The sequence below is a fragment of the Taudactylus pleione genome, unplaced genomic scaffold (genome assembly GCF_031769625.1).
Source record: "Taudactylus pleione unplaced genomic scaffold, aTauple2 ptg000556l, whole genome shotgun sequence".
Taxonomy (NCBI): Eukaryota; Metazoa; Chordata; class Amphibia; order Anura; family Myobatrachidae; genus Taudactylus; species Taudactylus pleione.
Genome location: NW_028284958.1, coordinates 26,661,219 through 26,678,168, shown reverse-complemented (window position 1 = coordinate 26,678,168; position 16,950 = coordinate 26,661,219). Strand labels below are relative to the sequence as shown.

At 46.4% G+C, this 16,950-nt stretch overlaps 1 protein-coding gene across 1 annotated transcript in view; it reads left to right on the top strand.

Annotated features, from left to right (window-relative positions):
* Positions 1-16,950, top strand: part of RASGRF1 (Ras protein specific guanine nucleotide releasing factor 1) — an 84,586-nt gene that overhangs the window by 62,178 nt on the left and 5,458 nt on the right. The window contains exons 21-23 of the mRNA XM_088452830.1: positions 6,208-6,311; positions 6,853-6,937; positions 8,927-9,124. Coding sequence (XP_088308956.1) covers positions 6,208-6,311; positions 6,853-6,937; positions 8,927-9,124 — 387 coding nt within the window. The remainder of the gene's footprint in view (positions 1-6,207; positions 6,312-6,852; positions 6,938-8,926; positions 9,125-16,950) is intronic.

Below are 16,950 nucleotides of genomic sequence, written 5' to 3'. Positions count from 1 at the left end.
CTGGTAATAAAACCAAGTGACATTTCATGTGATATAACAGGGAATATGAATAATAGAGACTAGAATGACGCATAATCATTCTGTTTTACTGAGTAGCAGATAAAGCTGGTATGAGTGATTATTTCAGGTGTCTAGTTTATGAATTACATATTTTTGTTAATTAAAGGAAATTTTGTGACCTTTTTTTGCTAAATCACTTTTTTTTGGTCATTGTGACTGGTTTTCTTTAGAAAACAGACTTGTAAATTCTGAATTTGTAGAACATATCTTATACTAGGAGTTTCAACCGCATGATTCTGTAATGATATAATTATATTCATCTTTGCAGAACAGCACTGCTCAGTGCAGGAAATGCTCCACCTAGTGGCTGCAGTCCCATTGTTCAGATCTAACCACAAACATTTATAGAGCTTTGTATGATGCTCAACATAATATGTACAAAAGTCCCACATGCAAAGCTTTCCTGTTGCCAGATCTAACAAGCAGAGTAATATCTGGTGCCAAAACTAATCTATGGATCCATAACTGATGCCAAAACTAATATGTAGGGCAAATCTGAACATGGACGAAGATCCGCTTTTCTTTCTGAGCATCCAATGCAGCTGCAGATAAAGATGAATTGCAAGCGACACTGAATGGTGCCCTCAGTGTATAAACAACACTTTTATAGCACCAGCCGAGTTAAAGGAGATATGCTAGACTGAAGTGATTTTATATATTTTTTACATTTTCTTTGTATTTGTTTAATTAAAATTTTATGGGATGAATGTATAAGAAAAATCTTCTTGTTTAGGCTGGTATCATATTAGCAGAGAGCATTTTTCGGATGCAAAAAATGGGGGGTTAGCAGATTTTTAGGTGTTTTTCATCGGTATCCAATTAACCACTTAACTGACGATTTTTTTTTTCCAAAAACCGCTCAGAAATTGTTGGGTTTATTATGATTGAATTAGGTCAAGAAGATCTATTTAAAACCTATCCAACACAAATATATATATTTATTTATATATACTGTATCTACAATTTCTATTATTTTTTCTTAAAACAGAGTATACGATAAAAGTAGCAGTTTGTATGGTATACTGTAGTAATGACCATCGACGGCTGTACCATCAATGGCTGATTGCATAAAATTGATCCGATGTATCGGGAAAATCTATCGTAACAATGATCAGGACTGGTCTGTAGGAAATACAGACTTGAGATGACCATTGGTGGGGTGTCCATCGATGGTCATTATCGATTGTACACTCGATGGTCACCGGTGTATGGTGGACCATGGGCCGATAAAGGCCAGGGGGTGGAGCTTAGCAGACCGGGCGGAGTAAAAAAAAACAGCAGCTGCTCATCCATCCATGGCAAAAGTAGTTAACATCGGCCATCAACAATCAATATTTGAAAAAACATTGGTGGTAGACACAAATACATCAACAATTGATGTTATGGAAAACATCGATGGTTGACATTTGCTACCAACAAGTGATGCTTGAAACCATCAATAGTTGACAGCATCCATCGATGGTTTACAAAACATTGATGGACAGTGGCCATCACTATCGGCGGGTCACACACAAGTGGGGGAGAGAGGCCAGCACTGAAGGTCCTGGTGGCTGCAGAGAGAAGAAGCAGCCACCGGGTCATCACAGTGGAGGGAGGGGGCCCGCACTAAGGTAATCGCACAGGGTAGGGGGGTGGTGCTGATCATCCCGGCGGCTGCAGAGAGGAGAAGCAGCCGCTGGGTGATTACACAAGGGGGGGTGGGGTAGGCGCTGACAGTCCTGGTGGCTGCAGAGAGGAGAAGCAGGCGCCAGGTGATTTCAAGGGGGGAGGGGGGGGCGCAGCACAGACAGTCACGGCGGCTGTAGCTCCACTCTGCAGCCATCGGGTGATTACACAAGGAAGGGGAGGGGCGCTGACAGTCCTGGCGGCTGCAGTGGAGAAGCAGCCGCTGGGTAATCGCATGGGGGGGGGGGGCGGCGCGGCACAGACAGTCCCGACGGCTGCAGTGGAGAAGCAGCCGCCGTGTAATCGCACAGGGGATAGGCCCGGCGGCTGCTTCTCCTGTCTCCTCCTGTCAGCAGCCGCCGGGTAGTCTGACAAGGTAGGGCAGCGCGGAAGGTCCCAGCGGCTGCTTCTATCTGCAGACGCCGGGTGGGTGGGGGGGGGGAGGGCTCCGGACTGGCTGATCACTATGCCCAGCAGTGATCAGCAGAGACAGGGGAGGATCTGAAGGTCTGAGGCTGGAGGCTTAAGGAAAATTCTCTTCCAACAGCCACCCGCAGGGCATTTCTGACAGGTCGTATCAGATACCAGTGTTAAAATTATCAGAATGTTGCGACCCACCACCTGTGATCTGGACCCTGCCTCAACCAAGCTTCTCATAGGATGTATAGACATTATTGGCCCTGTAATTGCAAAAATAGTTCAACGCTCTTTGCAAACAGCCATTTTTCCAGAACCACTAAAGGAAGCAATTGTTAGACCACTTCTTAAAAAACCTAATATAGACCCCGACTGCATGACCAACTATAGACCAGTATCAAACCTTCCTTTTCTAGGAAAGGTAATTGAGAAAGTGGTGGCAATGCAACTGGAAACCCACCTGTCTACCCATGATATTTATGATCCATTCCAGTCAGGATTCAGGAGAAGACATAGCACTGAAACAGCCCTGGTATGTGTGCTTAATGATCTTCTGATGGCAAGAGACAGAGGTGATTGTTCAATCTTAGGGCCTGATTCAGACCCACTCGCGAGCAGCTGTCCGCTCGCAAGTGGGTCGATGGTGTGCACTGAGCATGCGCACGATGGAGGGAGCTCCGTCGTGCTCATGCGCCAGACGCGACGAGCGAAGGACTTTCCTTCGCTCGTTGTGTCTGATCAAAGGGGGTGTGCTGTCGATGTTGATTGACAGCACGCCCCCTTTGGTGGGCGTGCCAGGGGCGTGCTTCCCAGACGGGGGCGTTCCCAAGGGAACGCCTACCGTCAGAAGCCGACCCACTGACATCACTAGTGATGTCAGTGGGAGTGATTTTGGCTCTGATAGAGCCAAAATCACTCCGGGCCTTGCGGTTGAGAAACTCAACCGCAGGCTCCGGCTCGCAGTGGCGATGGTCGCGATGGTCAAGACCATCGCGACCATCAACCTGCACGCTCGTATAGGCTGTGGGTGGTGACCCACAGCTATACGAGCGTCCAGGAGGACGCTCCATTTTTATGGAGGACGGCCCTCATTCAGAGCGAGCGCTCTGCTCAGAGCGTCCGGCTCTGAATGAGGGCCTTAATCCTTCTGGATCTCTCAGCAGCATTTGATACTGTGGACCATGGGATTCTAATTGAGCGCCTGAAAAATTTCTGTGGACTGGATGGCACAGTCCTTAGATGGTTCAAGTCATTTCTCACTGGCAGGTCACAGAGAGTTTCTTCTGGAGTAAACTCTTCATCACCAGTGTCACTTCCATGCGGTGTCCCACAGGGTTCTGTACTATCTCCCATGCTTTTTGCAGTATACATGCTACCATTGGGTGAAATAATCAGACGTCATGGCCTGGTCTACCACTGCTATGCAGATGATACACAACTGTACCTGCCCTTTGCTCCAGGTACAAAGGACCCAATAACAACCCTAAATGGCTGCCTAGCTGAGCTTCAGGAGTGGATGAGTGCCAGTTGGCTGTGACTGAACCCTGATAAAACAGAGGTTCTTATGATAGGTCACAGGACAGGGCTACAGCATAGCCAACCAACGGGATTTACGTTTGGGGGTTCAGAATTACAAAACACTAAACATGTGCGGAATCTTGGTGTTGTCCTGGATAGTGGCTTGACACTTAAACATCAGGTATCAGCCACAATCAAATCCTCATTCTTTCATCTGGGGAACATAGCCAGAATCAAGCACTTAATTCGCTCAGAAGATCTGCCTAAAGTCATACATGCATTTATATCATCACGCCTAGACTACTGCAACGCCCTCTACCTCGGTCTCTCAGCAAAAGAATTACACCACTTGCAGATGGTACAAAACGCAGCTGCCAGGCTATTAACCAACCAGCCCCGTTCCAGCCACTTAACACCCATTCTATACTCCCTTCACTGGCTGCCTGTCAGATGGCGAATTGCTTTCAAGATTGGATTAATAACTTACAAAGCCCTTCATGTCCATGGCCCAGGGTACCTGAAGCAGCTTCTGATTCCTTACTGTCCCACTCGATTACTGCGATCCGTTGACGAAGGACTATTAACAGTACCTAGAATCTCACGGAATTCGTCTGGGGGTCGAGCTTTTAGTTTTGTGGCTCCAACCTTTTGGAACTCACTTCCCCGCATAGTTCGAGAGGCCTCCACTCTAGAATCCTTCAAAAATAGACTCAAGACTCAACTATTCACCCAAGCATTTCACTAATGTCCCTTGTTTAAGCTTATTTTTTACTGTAAATGTAAAGCACTTTGAGTCCTTTAGGAGAAAAGCGCTATATAAATAAAATTATTATTATTATTATTATTATTATTATTATTATTATTATTATTATTATTATTATTATTATGTCAGGGAAAGCCCAGTCTGGTATGGTCATATCTGATCCGACCGTGCCAGGCAAGTGGTTAAACTCAGTTTTTACGTCTGAAAACTTTGCGTTTTTGTAACGAAAACACATAGGATCCGCGAAAAGTCGCGGACCTATGTATTTTCACTGCCGCGATCACAGGAAAAAAGGCTTCTCATCACGAAGTTGGTTTCACCTGTCTGAGGCAGGAGAAACAAAATCCCTGATAAGTGCCAGCAATGGGGCTAATTTTATAGCCCCGGGCGAGGTAACATTAGCGGCCATTTGGAACTTGTGTGCAATGGTATGCATTTCGCTTGCGCAGGGGTTGTCCAATTACTTTTGTCTACATAGTGTAGTTCCCCATTTTTGGCACAGATTAGTGTCCCTTAAATGTGATTTTGGCACCATTTTGCTAAACATAGGCAGTCAATTACACATATTTGTTTCTTGTGTATGTCTGAACCAAAACAAATCCTGGGCCTGATACAGAACCGGTCGCAAGCGCCGTGCGCTCGCAACCGGGTCAATGGTGGGCCAGTGCGCATGCGCACGACGGAGCTGGATCTGTCGTGCGCATGCGCGAAACCCGGATAGCGACGGGCACTCCGTCGCTCCGGGTCTCGCAACAAAGGGGGCGAGCTGTCGATGTTGAGTGACAGCTCGCCCCCTTTGGTGGGCGGGCCGGGGGAGTGGCTGCCCAAACGGAGGCGTTCCCAGTGGGAGAGATTTCGGCTCTATTAGAGCCGAAATCTCTCTGGGGCTCGCGGCAACAAGACCCTACCACAAGGGTCTCGTCGCAAGCCCGATGGTCTTGACCATCGCGACCATCTTCCTGGGCGCTCGCTATAGCTGTGGGTGGTCACCCACAGCTATGCGAGCGGCCAGGAGGCCGTTCTAAAAAAAAAAAAGACCGGCCCTGATTCAGAGCGAGCGCTCTGTCAGAGCGTCCGGCTCTGAATCAGGGCCTCTGGGCCTGATTCAGACCCGGTCGCAAGCGCTCGCAACCGGGTCGATGGTGGCCCAGAGCGCATGCGCATGACGGAGCTGGCTCCGTCGTGCGCATGCGTGAGACCCGGATAGCGACGGGCAATCCGTCACTCCCGGTCTCGTACCAAACGGGGCATGCTGTCGATGTTGAGTGACAGCACGCCCCCTTTGGTGGTTGGGCCGGGGGAGTGGCTGCCCAAACGGAGGCGTTCCCATGTGAACGCCTCCGTTTGGGGCCGGCCCCACTGACATCTCGAGTGATGTCAGTGGGAGAGATTTCGGCTCTGTTTGAGCCGAAATCTCTCGGGGGCTTGCGGCAACGAGACCCTACCACAAGGGTCTCGTCGCAAGCCCGATGGTCTTCACCATCGCGACCATCTTCCTGGCCGCTCGCTATAGCTGTGGGTGGTTACCCACAGCTATACAAGCGGCCAGGTGGCCGTTCTAAAAAAAAAAAAAAAAAAGCCCGGACCTGATTCAGAGCGAGCACTCTGTCAGAGCGTCCGGCTCTGAATCAGGGCCTCTGACCCTTCTGTTTTAAACTAAAATGTCTTCTAATTTTGTCATTTACACACATTATGTATTGAGAGTAGTACTGTGGTAGATGATATTTATCAGTGACTGATCGCCCATAATGTATATTATATGTAGGGATGCTTGTCCTTTGCAGGTTTTGAGCACTCCTGTGGAGCCATTCGAGTCTCTTTCTGCTCTGGAGATCGCAGAACAACTGACGTTATTAGATCATCTGATCTTCAAGAAGATCCCATATGAGTGAGTCTCACCACCTAGTAAACTACCCTAAATATACCACATTACCGTTCTGCATCACAACTCAAATGAATCCAAATGCGCACATCATCAACCACCAGTCTTATGGCTGCAGTCAATCTGCCCCACAATTTTGGACTATAATATAAACAATGATGTTACTAAAAATGGTGAATTTGAGTATTGGAAGCAATTGTGATCTTCTGTAAATAGGATGAAGGTATTTCCCATACATTTTATTTTCTTGATATACTTCACTGACACTAAAATCCCCCATCTCAGTGTCAATGGACAGGATGGTTGCTTGATGATCTTGCTCTACAAACACACAAAACGTCCATCCCAGCAATAAAAAACTGACCTCATCACCACCCTTCCATCTATTTACTAACAAATAAATTTCTTCTATCATTCACACTTCTAAGTATTCTTTTCAAGATCAGTTAATTGTGATTAGCCCAACAGTCACACTGCATGCTTGGGGTTGTCTAGCTCATTGCTTCCAGCTGCGGCAGAGAGTCATTTAGTTGTCTTTTCCCTACAGGGAATTTTTTGGCCAAGGTTGGATGAAAGCAGACAAGAATGAGAGAACACCTTATATCATGGGCACAAGCAACCACTTCAACCACGTGAGTCATTGTGTGGCTGGGGGCCTGAGTCAGAAGTGGATGCAGTGTAGATTTTAGTGGCAATTGATCGATGTTTCCAGTCTGCGCATGCGTCAGATTCGCACTATGCATGTGCTGCGATGGTCTTGTGACAGTGGCCGTATTGTGGACTAGCAGTGATTAACATAGAAAATCAGTTTTGGGCACACTGTGCATGTCCCGCGATGGCCTGGCAATTGATCGATGTTACCAGTCTACACATGCGTCAGAGTCGCACTGCGCATGTGCCGCGATGGTCATGTGACAGTGGCCGTATTGTGGATTAACAGACAAAGGCCGTTTGGGGGAAGTAATGGGGGAGTGGTGACTAAAATGAAGGTGTGTTGCGACCGTTTCATGGGGGTGTCGCAGACAGCGAATTCGTACGCAGTGGTTAAAGTCTCCAGCGTCTTACTTGTGACGAGCATTCTGAGCAACCATAGAGTTCCTCAGAGTTCCGATGGTGCATGTTTGTACGCAAGTGGCTAGAGATGCCGCTAGTGGGCATCTCATTACAAATCCCGGCGGCTACGACATTTGCATATTTCCTCACAAACTCTGCGTATGGGATCGCAGCAGCGACAGACATTGCGTCCACTTCTGAATGCATTTATACTATTGACATTGATGTGGTCTAATAGTTAAATTTTCATTTACCCAGTAACATGCCTAGTTATCTAATGAAGGTTTGCTTTAAAATATACTACTTTACATAGAAAACGCTTTTGTAGATAATAGTGCTTGAACAGATCTAACATCTTATGGTGCGTACACACTGGGCGATAAAGTGGACGACTGAACGATAACGATATCGTTATCGTTCACTTTATCGTCCATTTTTAACACCAAAAAGATGAAAGATTACGACGACGCGCGTTCCCGCTGACATGCAGCACAACCTGACGATCGAATGGGGGAGAGAGCCCGGCGCTGAACGATATCATTAATGATATCGTTCAGCGGCTGTGCTCAATGTCATGAACGACATTGAGCACAGCCTGCCGGGGACAACACTACACGATATCGCTCAGGGAGCATATCGTGTAGTGTGTACCCACCATTAGAGTGTCGTTGCTAAGAGTACGTCGGGATACCAACCATCGGGATGCCGCTGTCCGTATTTTGACGGTAGACATCCCGACAGCCGGCATTACATACCGATTCCGTCAGATGGACACATGTGGAGATGATTACAATAGACCTAGAATTAAAGAGTTAATTCATCAGAATAAGAACTATCTAGAAGAGCACATACATTATAATATATAATCTATATAACTCAATTACATGAATTATGATACAAATATAGATGAATAAAGAGGAATATATTGGAATTGCAATAATATAACTGTATTCCCATCACTGATATGCAAGTAGGTTGATAATGGTTATACAGATGTGTCCTTACACATCTTTGCTGCAGTCGTGCCAAAAAGCCCCACTCTGCGCCGGGCGTCTTTTTTGCATTTTTTTTCCTTTTTGCCAAAAATGCAACGTGCCTAGAACGCACCAGGAGACTGTGCTGATTAATTTGATATGGACACTTGTTAATCTGTGCGAGTCTCTGGATCTGTATATGAAGTGCACAGTCTGTTGGTGCATCCTAGTCGCATCACATTTTCGGCAAAAAAAATACGCCCAATGCTAGCAGAGTTGCACGGGACCTGGCGGCTCACCCACCCCAGGCAAGTTGCGCTGCATGACGCATTGAGGCTAGATGTATGAGGACACATTTATAGGGAGTTAAGGCAGAACAAATTCTCCCTCTTGCCACACTTTACCTTGCCAATACCAAATACAAATTATACTTGATAACGAATTATGTTTAGAGTTAATTATGAAAGATTATTGATGGCTTCTCTTGCACTGCTCTGTTTAATAAGACAAGCTATAATATACAATCTAATAACGTTAAGAAACAGCAAGATAAAGTATTACTATTATTATAATAATGATGTGTATGGGTGTCAGATGAGCAACCTGATTGCCACGGAGATCCTGCGGAGTGAGGAGCCGGGGATGCGTGGATGTACAATTGAGAAGTGGGTGGCAGTGGCTGATATTTGTCGCTGTCTACACAATTACAACGCTGTTCTGGAGATTACATCATCGCTAAATCGCAGTGCAATCTTTCGACTCAAGAGGACCTGGATTAAAGTGTCCAAACAGGTACTAAACATACCCTGACTGCCTGTTTTAACGTCTGAACTATAATATAAAAAGATTTTTTTTTATATATATATATATATATATATATATATATATACCAACAAATTCGAGGCGGCACTGAAGGTCTTTATCCTGCTTTATTGAAACACACCAACGTTTCAGGGCACCAGCCCTTTTGTCAAGGTATAACCTTGACAAAAGGGCTGGTGCCCTGAAACGTTGGTGTGTTTCAATAAAGCAGGATAAAGACCTTCAGTGCCGCCTCAAATTTGTTGGTATGCCTCTTACTAAGGAAGGCACGGGGGCAAGATGAAATATCAAGTGGTGAGTGCCGGACCGATGCAAGTATATATATATATATATATATATCAGATGTAGTTATAGTTGCAGATCTTTGTATCATTTTTTGTACACTTTCTGTTTAGCCCTTCAATGCTATCTAAATCCTTTTCTTTCTAAATCCTTCTTCTTTCTCCAATAGGGGGCACAGGGATGGCACTGGGTCCTGGAGAGGAGAGTCTGGGCACCAAATAGTTAATGCAAATTACCTACAAGCCCAGGTTTCTCTCCTCTATACCCCACTCCCAGCCACAGGCCACCAGTTTGAGTTTGGTGCCGGCAGGAGCTGGGCACAAGTTTATAGGGGGGCAGCATTAGGTGGTGCCCTTTATTTAATTGCTTTTTACAATGGACGGGCAGTGTAAGGCGTCCTATAGGGTGCCCCCACTGCTGCCCCAGTGCTGGTGGCTGCAGCACTGGTGACTGGGTCAGTGACTTCGGCCGCGGACTCCTACAAATCCGGAGCTGCAAGCCGCAGCTGGCGCTCACCGTGGACAAGGTAAGGTGGCTCCCTGCATGCAGGGAGCTGCGGGTTCGCGACTATTACCGCCGGAGCAGGAGACCTCTGGTGGTGCAAGCAGTGGGGGTCTCCCGCACTTCCCACTAGACCACCAGGGATTTAATATGGAGGAGGGGGCAGCTAAATAGCAGCAGCAGCCATGCTCCCTGGGGTTATGCCAGATGGGGGAGGTGGGCGCTTCCCTGTTAGACCCTCCCCCAACCTTGGGGTGCGCTTTCCCTATGCGGCCAGTAAGCCCCAGGCAGATTCTCCCTTCTCTCCTCCCCCTCCTAAATGCTGAATGGCCATTTTATCCCATTGCCTGCCTCAGCGTTGGAGAGAGAAGCTGGGCTCCAGTCTCCTCATAGCCTGCTCCCAGCAGCTGCTCTAGATTAACTCCTTCTTCCTGCTTATTTAGGCTGGTTTGTTGAGCTTTGTAACAGAGTGGGTCTCTCCCACATTCTGAGGAAAGGGTTAACCTCCCTTTAGCCAGGGAGGAACTACACCCTTACCTCAATTAAGACCAGCTAAGGTATAAAAACCTGGTAAGTTTAGTTAAATGTGAGGGAGAGGTTGCACCTTTATGCTGGACAATCTGAACAATGACTGTTGCGAATACTATGCTCGTTTGAACTGTTGTCTCATGTACAGCTGATTTATTGTTCCTGAACTGTTTGCCTTATGTAAGAAGCCATTACACTGGCTATGCCTTTTCAATTCTGGAATAAAAAGCTTACTTGTTTGCAACACCTCAGTCTCTCACTGGTCGTCTGAAATTACCCGCTACATTGTGGTGTCAGAAGTGGAATCAAGTGGGTCTTGTGCCAGGGATCCTAAAGAGACCACCATGGAAGCCGTTTTGCAGCAAATGTTGTACTTCTTTAAACAGCAGCAAGCAGTGGTAACTGCTCCAGTACTTCCCAAAATGCAGGCCTTAGATGATATGGAGGCCTTTCTTACCACTTTTGAAAGGGTTGTTACCTTGCAAGCATGGCCTAAAGATTCCTGGGCCATACGAATTGCCCCTCTGCTAACGGGGGAGGCCCAAGCTGCATACACTGCCCTCTTCCTTGAAAATACAAAAATATATGACCGAATGAAGGCTGCCATAGCGGATCTGTTTGGCCTCTATCCAGAAGCATACTGACGGAAATTAAAGTCTGTGTCCTATGATCCTGAAACTGGCCGACATCGCAGTTAAATGGATACAGCCGGACCTACATAATTCCACCCGGCTGGTGGCGTTGGTCACTCTGGAACAGTTTGTTGCACTTCTCCCTGCCCAAGTTGCTCACTGGGTCCGGCTGCATAGAGTTGAGAATTTGGATTCTGCTGTCCAGCTAGTGGAAAATGGTCTCAGGATAAGGTGCCCCCATGTATGGATTCGGATAGGCACCAGTACACCTCGCAGGTGCTGGCTTTGGGGAAATTGAGGCCTACAGCTTCGCTCTTCTCTTCACGTAAAGAGGGTTTTCGACCTAAAAGTCGTTCTATTGGGAAGGTGATGGCCGACCATTTTCCAGAAGTTGGAGGTCCAGAGTGGAGGACTTTTCCAATAACTCAAGCTCAAGTGTGTTCCAAGGTGGGCATCAAGAATGGGCATGTCCACAGATGGATTGCTCTTTTTCTTGTGTCTTTACAGCTATAGTGATTTTCCCTCTTCCTCCTAGAATACAGGTATGTGTGCAAGTCGGTAATAGACTGGTCTAGGGCTTGGTGGACTCTGGTTCTGCTACTACACTGATACAAAGGGATTTGTTGTCCCCAGAATTGTTGCCCCACAAACTAGTCCGCATCTGTTGTGTGCATGGAGATGTTTGGGCCTTCCCTGTTGCCATGGTCCCTTCATGAGAAAGACTGCCAAACTGCGTGTTGGTGTGTGTCCTTGGTTACCAGTCCCTCACTTCTGGCTCTTGTTTTGCCAGAGGAACAGGAGTCCGCAGCAGCCCTTGGAGAGACATTTCCCTTCTCCCCTAATTTGTCTCTGTTTCGGGTAAAGGCTCCTAAATCTAAAAAATTAAGGAGAAGGGATCACAGAAACTGGCTTGCTTGTGATGTTTTGTTGGGACAAAAGGTCTTTTCCCATAATACTACTACGCTCAATGTGCCTGTAAATGCTGTTGTTTCTGTTCATGTCAATGTGTCTGATAGGTTCATCAAAATTGTCATTAAATAATGTGCCTATGCATGCTGATGTCCATGGTAATTCTGAGAGGTCTAGCAGCCCGCCTAATCCTTGTGGCGCGGGGAATAATACTGAAGTACAATTAAGTAGTATTAATAAAGAGGTCTTAACACTTCCCCTTACGCCTCAGCCTGATTTAAGAAAGGAACAATGGGAAGATCCTGCTTTAAAAAGGGCCTTTGAAAAGGTTTTATCAGTGGATGGTGTCCTGTTGTCACATGTAACAAGTAAAATATCCCCATTTTGTGTTGCTTAGAGAGGTTTTATATCGATTAGACAAGTACAAACCAACGGGGGAGGTGATACGACAGTTGGTGGTCCCGGGCCCTTTCAGAAAGCAGGTTCTGGTTTTACGGTGGAGAGAATAACCTCCGGTTCTATTGGACAGGTGTTTATGCTGAGGTCTCACAGTTCTGTTCTGCTTGTTCAAAGTGTCAAAAGACAACAGTAAACCGACCGTCTCCTGCCCCGCTGATTCCTCTCCCAATTGTAGAGGTACCCTTTGAAAAATAGGGGTTGATTTAGTGGATTCGATTGAATCACCGTCTAAAAGCTATAAATCAGCCAAACAGGTAGCGACTAAGTTATTAGAGCGTTTTTCCAGGGTTGGATTACCTAAAGAAATTCTTACTGACCAAGGGACAAACTTTATGTCTAAGTTAATACGGGTGGTGCTAAAGTTGTTAAAAATTAAATCTGTCAGAACCTCAGTATATCATCCCCAAACGCATGGCTTAGTCGAAAGATTTAACGGTACACTAAAGTCTATGTTAAAAAAGTTTATAGAGACAAAAAAAAGGTGGGATGAGCTTCTACCCTATTTGTTATTTGCAATCTGGGAAGTGCCCCAGGCTTCTACTGGCTTTGCCCCTTTTGAGCTTCTTTATGGGAGGAAGCCACGGGGTGTTTTCGACCTTATGCGGGAAGCATGGGAAGAACACCAATAGAGGGCGAAAGCATCCTTCAATATGTGGTCCAAATGCGTAATCGCATAGACCTACTAAGTCAGTTGGCCCGGGAAAATTTGGCAAATGCACAGGAGGCTCAAAAATCTCTCTTTAACCGTAATGCCCGAACTCAAGTATTTTCACCATGGCACCTGCTTGGTTACCTACTCAAAAACGCAAATTACTAGCAAAGTGGCAATTGCCATTTGGCGAAGTAAATTATGAAGTCTCTCAACCTGATTCCCGTAGAGGTAGGCAGATTTACCATGTTAACCTGTTGAAAGCATGGAAGGATCAAGAGGTATTTTTTGTAGACCCTGGAAATGACCATAGTGACCTTGGTCCACTGATTCCTCTGTCCGATGGGGTTTCTCCACCCCTTGGACCTTTGAATTCAGACAAGCTGTAGCCTCCCTTGGAGAATCTTGTTAATTAATTCTCAGATGTTTTTTCTGATAAACCTGGGAGAACCAATTTAGTCTGCATGACATTGTAACCCCACCTGGTGTAGTAGTTTGACAAAGGCCCTATAGGCTTCCAAGGGAAAACAAGCACTGGTAATCAAGGAAATATAAGAAATTTTGAAGTTGGGGATAATTGAGGAGTCGTCTAGCGACTGGTGTAGCCCCAATGTCTTGGTCCCGATTGTCTTGGTCCTGAAATCTTGGTTACACAAGATTCTGCATACATAGACTTCCGCAAAGTTAATGCAGTGTCCAAATTTAATGCCTACCCAATGCCAAGGGTCGATGACCTGCTTGATTGTTTAGGTTTGCCCAGATATATTTCTACTCTTGATCTTACAAAGGGATATATTGGCAAATTGAGCTGACAGAGGAAGCTAGGAAGAAAACTGCTTTTTATACTCCGTTGGGCCTCTTTCAGTGGAAAACAATGCCTTTTGGCTTGCATGGTGCCCCATTGTCATCAGAATTATGCTGCGGCATACTTCGACGATATTGTCATATCTAATCAGCATTGGAATGCCCATGTTAATAGGCTTAGGGCTGTTCTTCAGTCTTTGAGAGAGGCAGGTTTAACTGCTAACTTGCAAGATGTGTTCTATGTAAAAATGATCCCAAGTACTTAGGGTATGTGGTGGGCAGTGGGTGTCGGAAACCCCTTGTGAGTAAGGTACAGGCACTAGCCGATGCCTCAGTTATGATCCTTCTTGGGTTTAGAAGGCTATTACATGAGGTTTTTGCCTCAATTTTCTACCTGAGCGGCTCACTTAAGTTTATTTGGAGCAGAATTTTTCAAACGATCTGTTAAGTGGTCTAGGGATTGTCAGTCTGTGTTCGCCAAAATTAAACATCTTTTGTGTAAAGATGCGGTTTTAAAGTCTCCAGATTTTACTAAGCATCTTGTTGTACAAACAGACACCTCAGATGTGGGTTTGGGGGCAGTTTTGTGTCAGGAGTTCGATGGCATTGAACACACTATTCTATATCTTAGTAGAAAGTTGTTCCCACAAGAGACTAGGTATTCTGTAATAGAAAAATAATGCCTCGCTATAAAATGGGCTCGAGTCATTGAGAATATTATCTTTGTGGGGCCAGGTTTACTGTGGTTACTGATCATGCACCGTTAAAATGGTTACAGTCTATGCAAAATTCTAACGCAAGACTAACAAAGTGGTACCTGGCTCTCCAGCCTTTTTTTTTTTAAGTCCGGCACAGACCTGGATGTCTACATATGAATGTGGATTTTTTGTTCCGCATTCGACTGAAGAGTCGGGCTTCCGCTGCTGGCTATTTAGGTTCGCCCTTTAACGGGGGAGGTATGTGACAGAGTGGGCCTCTCCCACATTTCGAGGTAAGAGTTAGCCAGGGAGAAACCACACCCTTACCTCAATTAAGACCAGATAAGTTATAAAAACCTGGTTAGTTTAGTTAGTCAGTGAAAATGTGAAGAAGTGGTTGCACCTTTAGCAGCTCTCTCTATGTTGTACAATCTGAACCATGACTGCTGTGAATACTCTGCTCGTTTGAACTGCTGTCTCATGTAAGCTGATTTATTGCTCCTGAACTGTGTGTGCCATTTCTGCATTGACTGCTCTGTGTGTATGTAAGTGTACTTTTATCTATGTCTCTAGTCACTGGGGTAATATCCCTTGCAGGGGTGAGTACAGCAGGACGCCGACGGTTGAAATGCCGGAAAAGTACTATCATCAGCCCTACGCTGCGAGACCGGCACCCAGCTACCGAACGAAGGTAAGCTGGGCGGCGGCAGTGGACAGACGCCGGGCGGAGTGTTAGGGGCTCCCGGGGGGTACTTATGTTTAGGCACCCCTGGGGGCAGGTTGGGTGTAGGCACAACACCCCCAGGAAAGTTAGGTTTAGGCACCCCTGGGGGGAGGTTAGGGTTAGGCACTTGGGGAGATTAGGATTGGGCTTCCATAAGGGAGGGTTAGGAATAGATTAGATACTTCCCCTCTGGGATCTGGTCCTTTCTAGCTTCCGGCGTCGGTATTACATCCGCCTGGCTGACATCCAGCAGGATATAATACCGATTCCTATATATATTTATTTACTCTATTATATACTAACACTGCCTAAAGACCCTTTTTGCCCTAACTTATTAAATTGTTGTGTAAGGATTTCTGCGACTCTCAGAATTTCCATAAATAAAACTACTAAGGAGGTAGGCGCTAACAATATTGCGCACTTGTAAGAAGTGTCATAATGTAATTTCTCCTCAGGATCCGGAGCACGATTGCCTTTGTGTCAGTTGCTTTGGGGCCTTGCAAAAGGTGACCGCCCATGGATTCCAGCCAGGAATCGGCTTGGGCGTCTAGGCTAACTCAGGATAATGTCACAATTTGTAGACCGCATAACGGTTCCAGTGCCACCTGTCCCTGATGCTGTGCCACAGCTTCCCATGGCGGTGCCACCCTGGATGCAGACTTTTGCACAGTCAGTCCAGAGGTTGGCTTAGGTGTCCACTTCCTTTCAACAGATGCTAGATAAGGATAGGGCATCTAGATGTAGCCCTGCTCCACGTGAAAACTCCACTCCATTATCAGGTTCGAATTCAGAAGTGTCTTCAGATGGCGAGGCAAGTGCTTCCATTAACTCCAATTTTGATACGTCTTCTGTCCCAGAGGAGGCTATGTCCCAAGTAGACGTAGAGGCTCTTGTCAGAGCAGTAAAATCCATTCTACTAGTGGACGGCTCAGAGCAACCTCCTAGATCCAAGGAACCTGTTTTAAGAAGCAGAAGACAGTTGCGGAATTTCCATCTTGGCGGAGGAGTGGACTCAACCTAGCAGACGCTTTCAGGTTTACAAGTGTATTACTACCTTTTACTCTCTCCCAGCAGCGGATAGGGCAAAGTGGATGCCCACATTACGCGGGAGGGTTAGGTTTAGGGTGTGGGGGGTTAAGTTTAGGCACCCCCGTAGGGTTAGGTGACTTACCTTCCGCTCTTGGGATTTCCTCCTGTCGGGCTGGCGCTGTCGGGATTTGAACCAGCAGCTAAAGAGCCGCCGGCATTTCAATCCCATTCCTCCCCACCTATAGGGGATAGCTTTGGGGAGTCCCAATGTCATCCCTGTGCCCCCTAGTGGAGGAAGAAGAAAAGGAGACTTATGTTGCGTACCTATTAAGTCTCTTTCTTCAACTCTATAGGGGACATAGGGCGTCCACCCTGACGCACCTGACTGCTGGAATGTGTTTCTTTGGTGACCTGTCCGTCTGTATCCTATGGTTGAGTGAATGCCGGACTTCCTTCTCCTCTGCCTTGTTTCTGCCGTGGGCTTGCAAACTAAAGTGATGGTCTGTGGCTGGAGGTTGGGTATAGAGGAGAGGAGCCTGGGCTTTTTTAACTATTTGGTGCCCAGACTCTCCTCTCCAGTG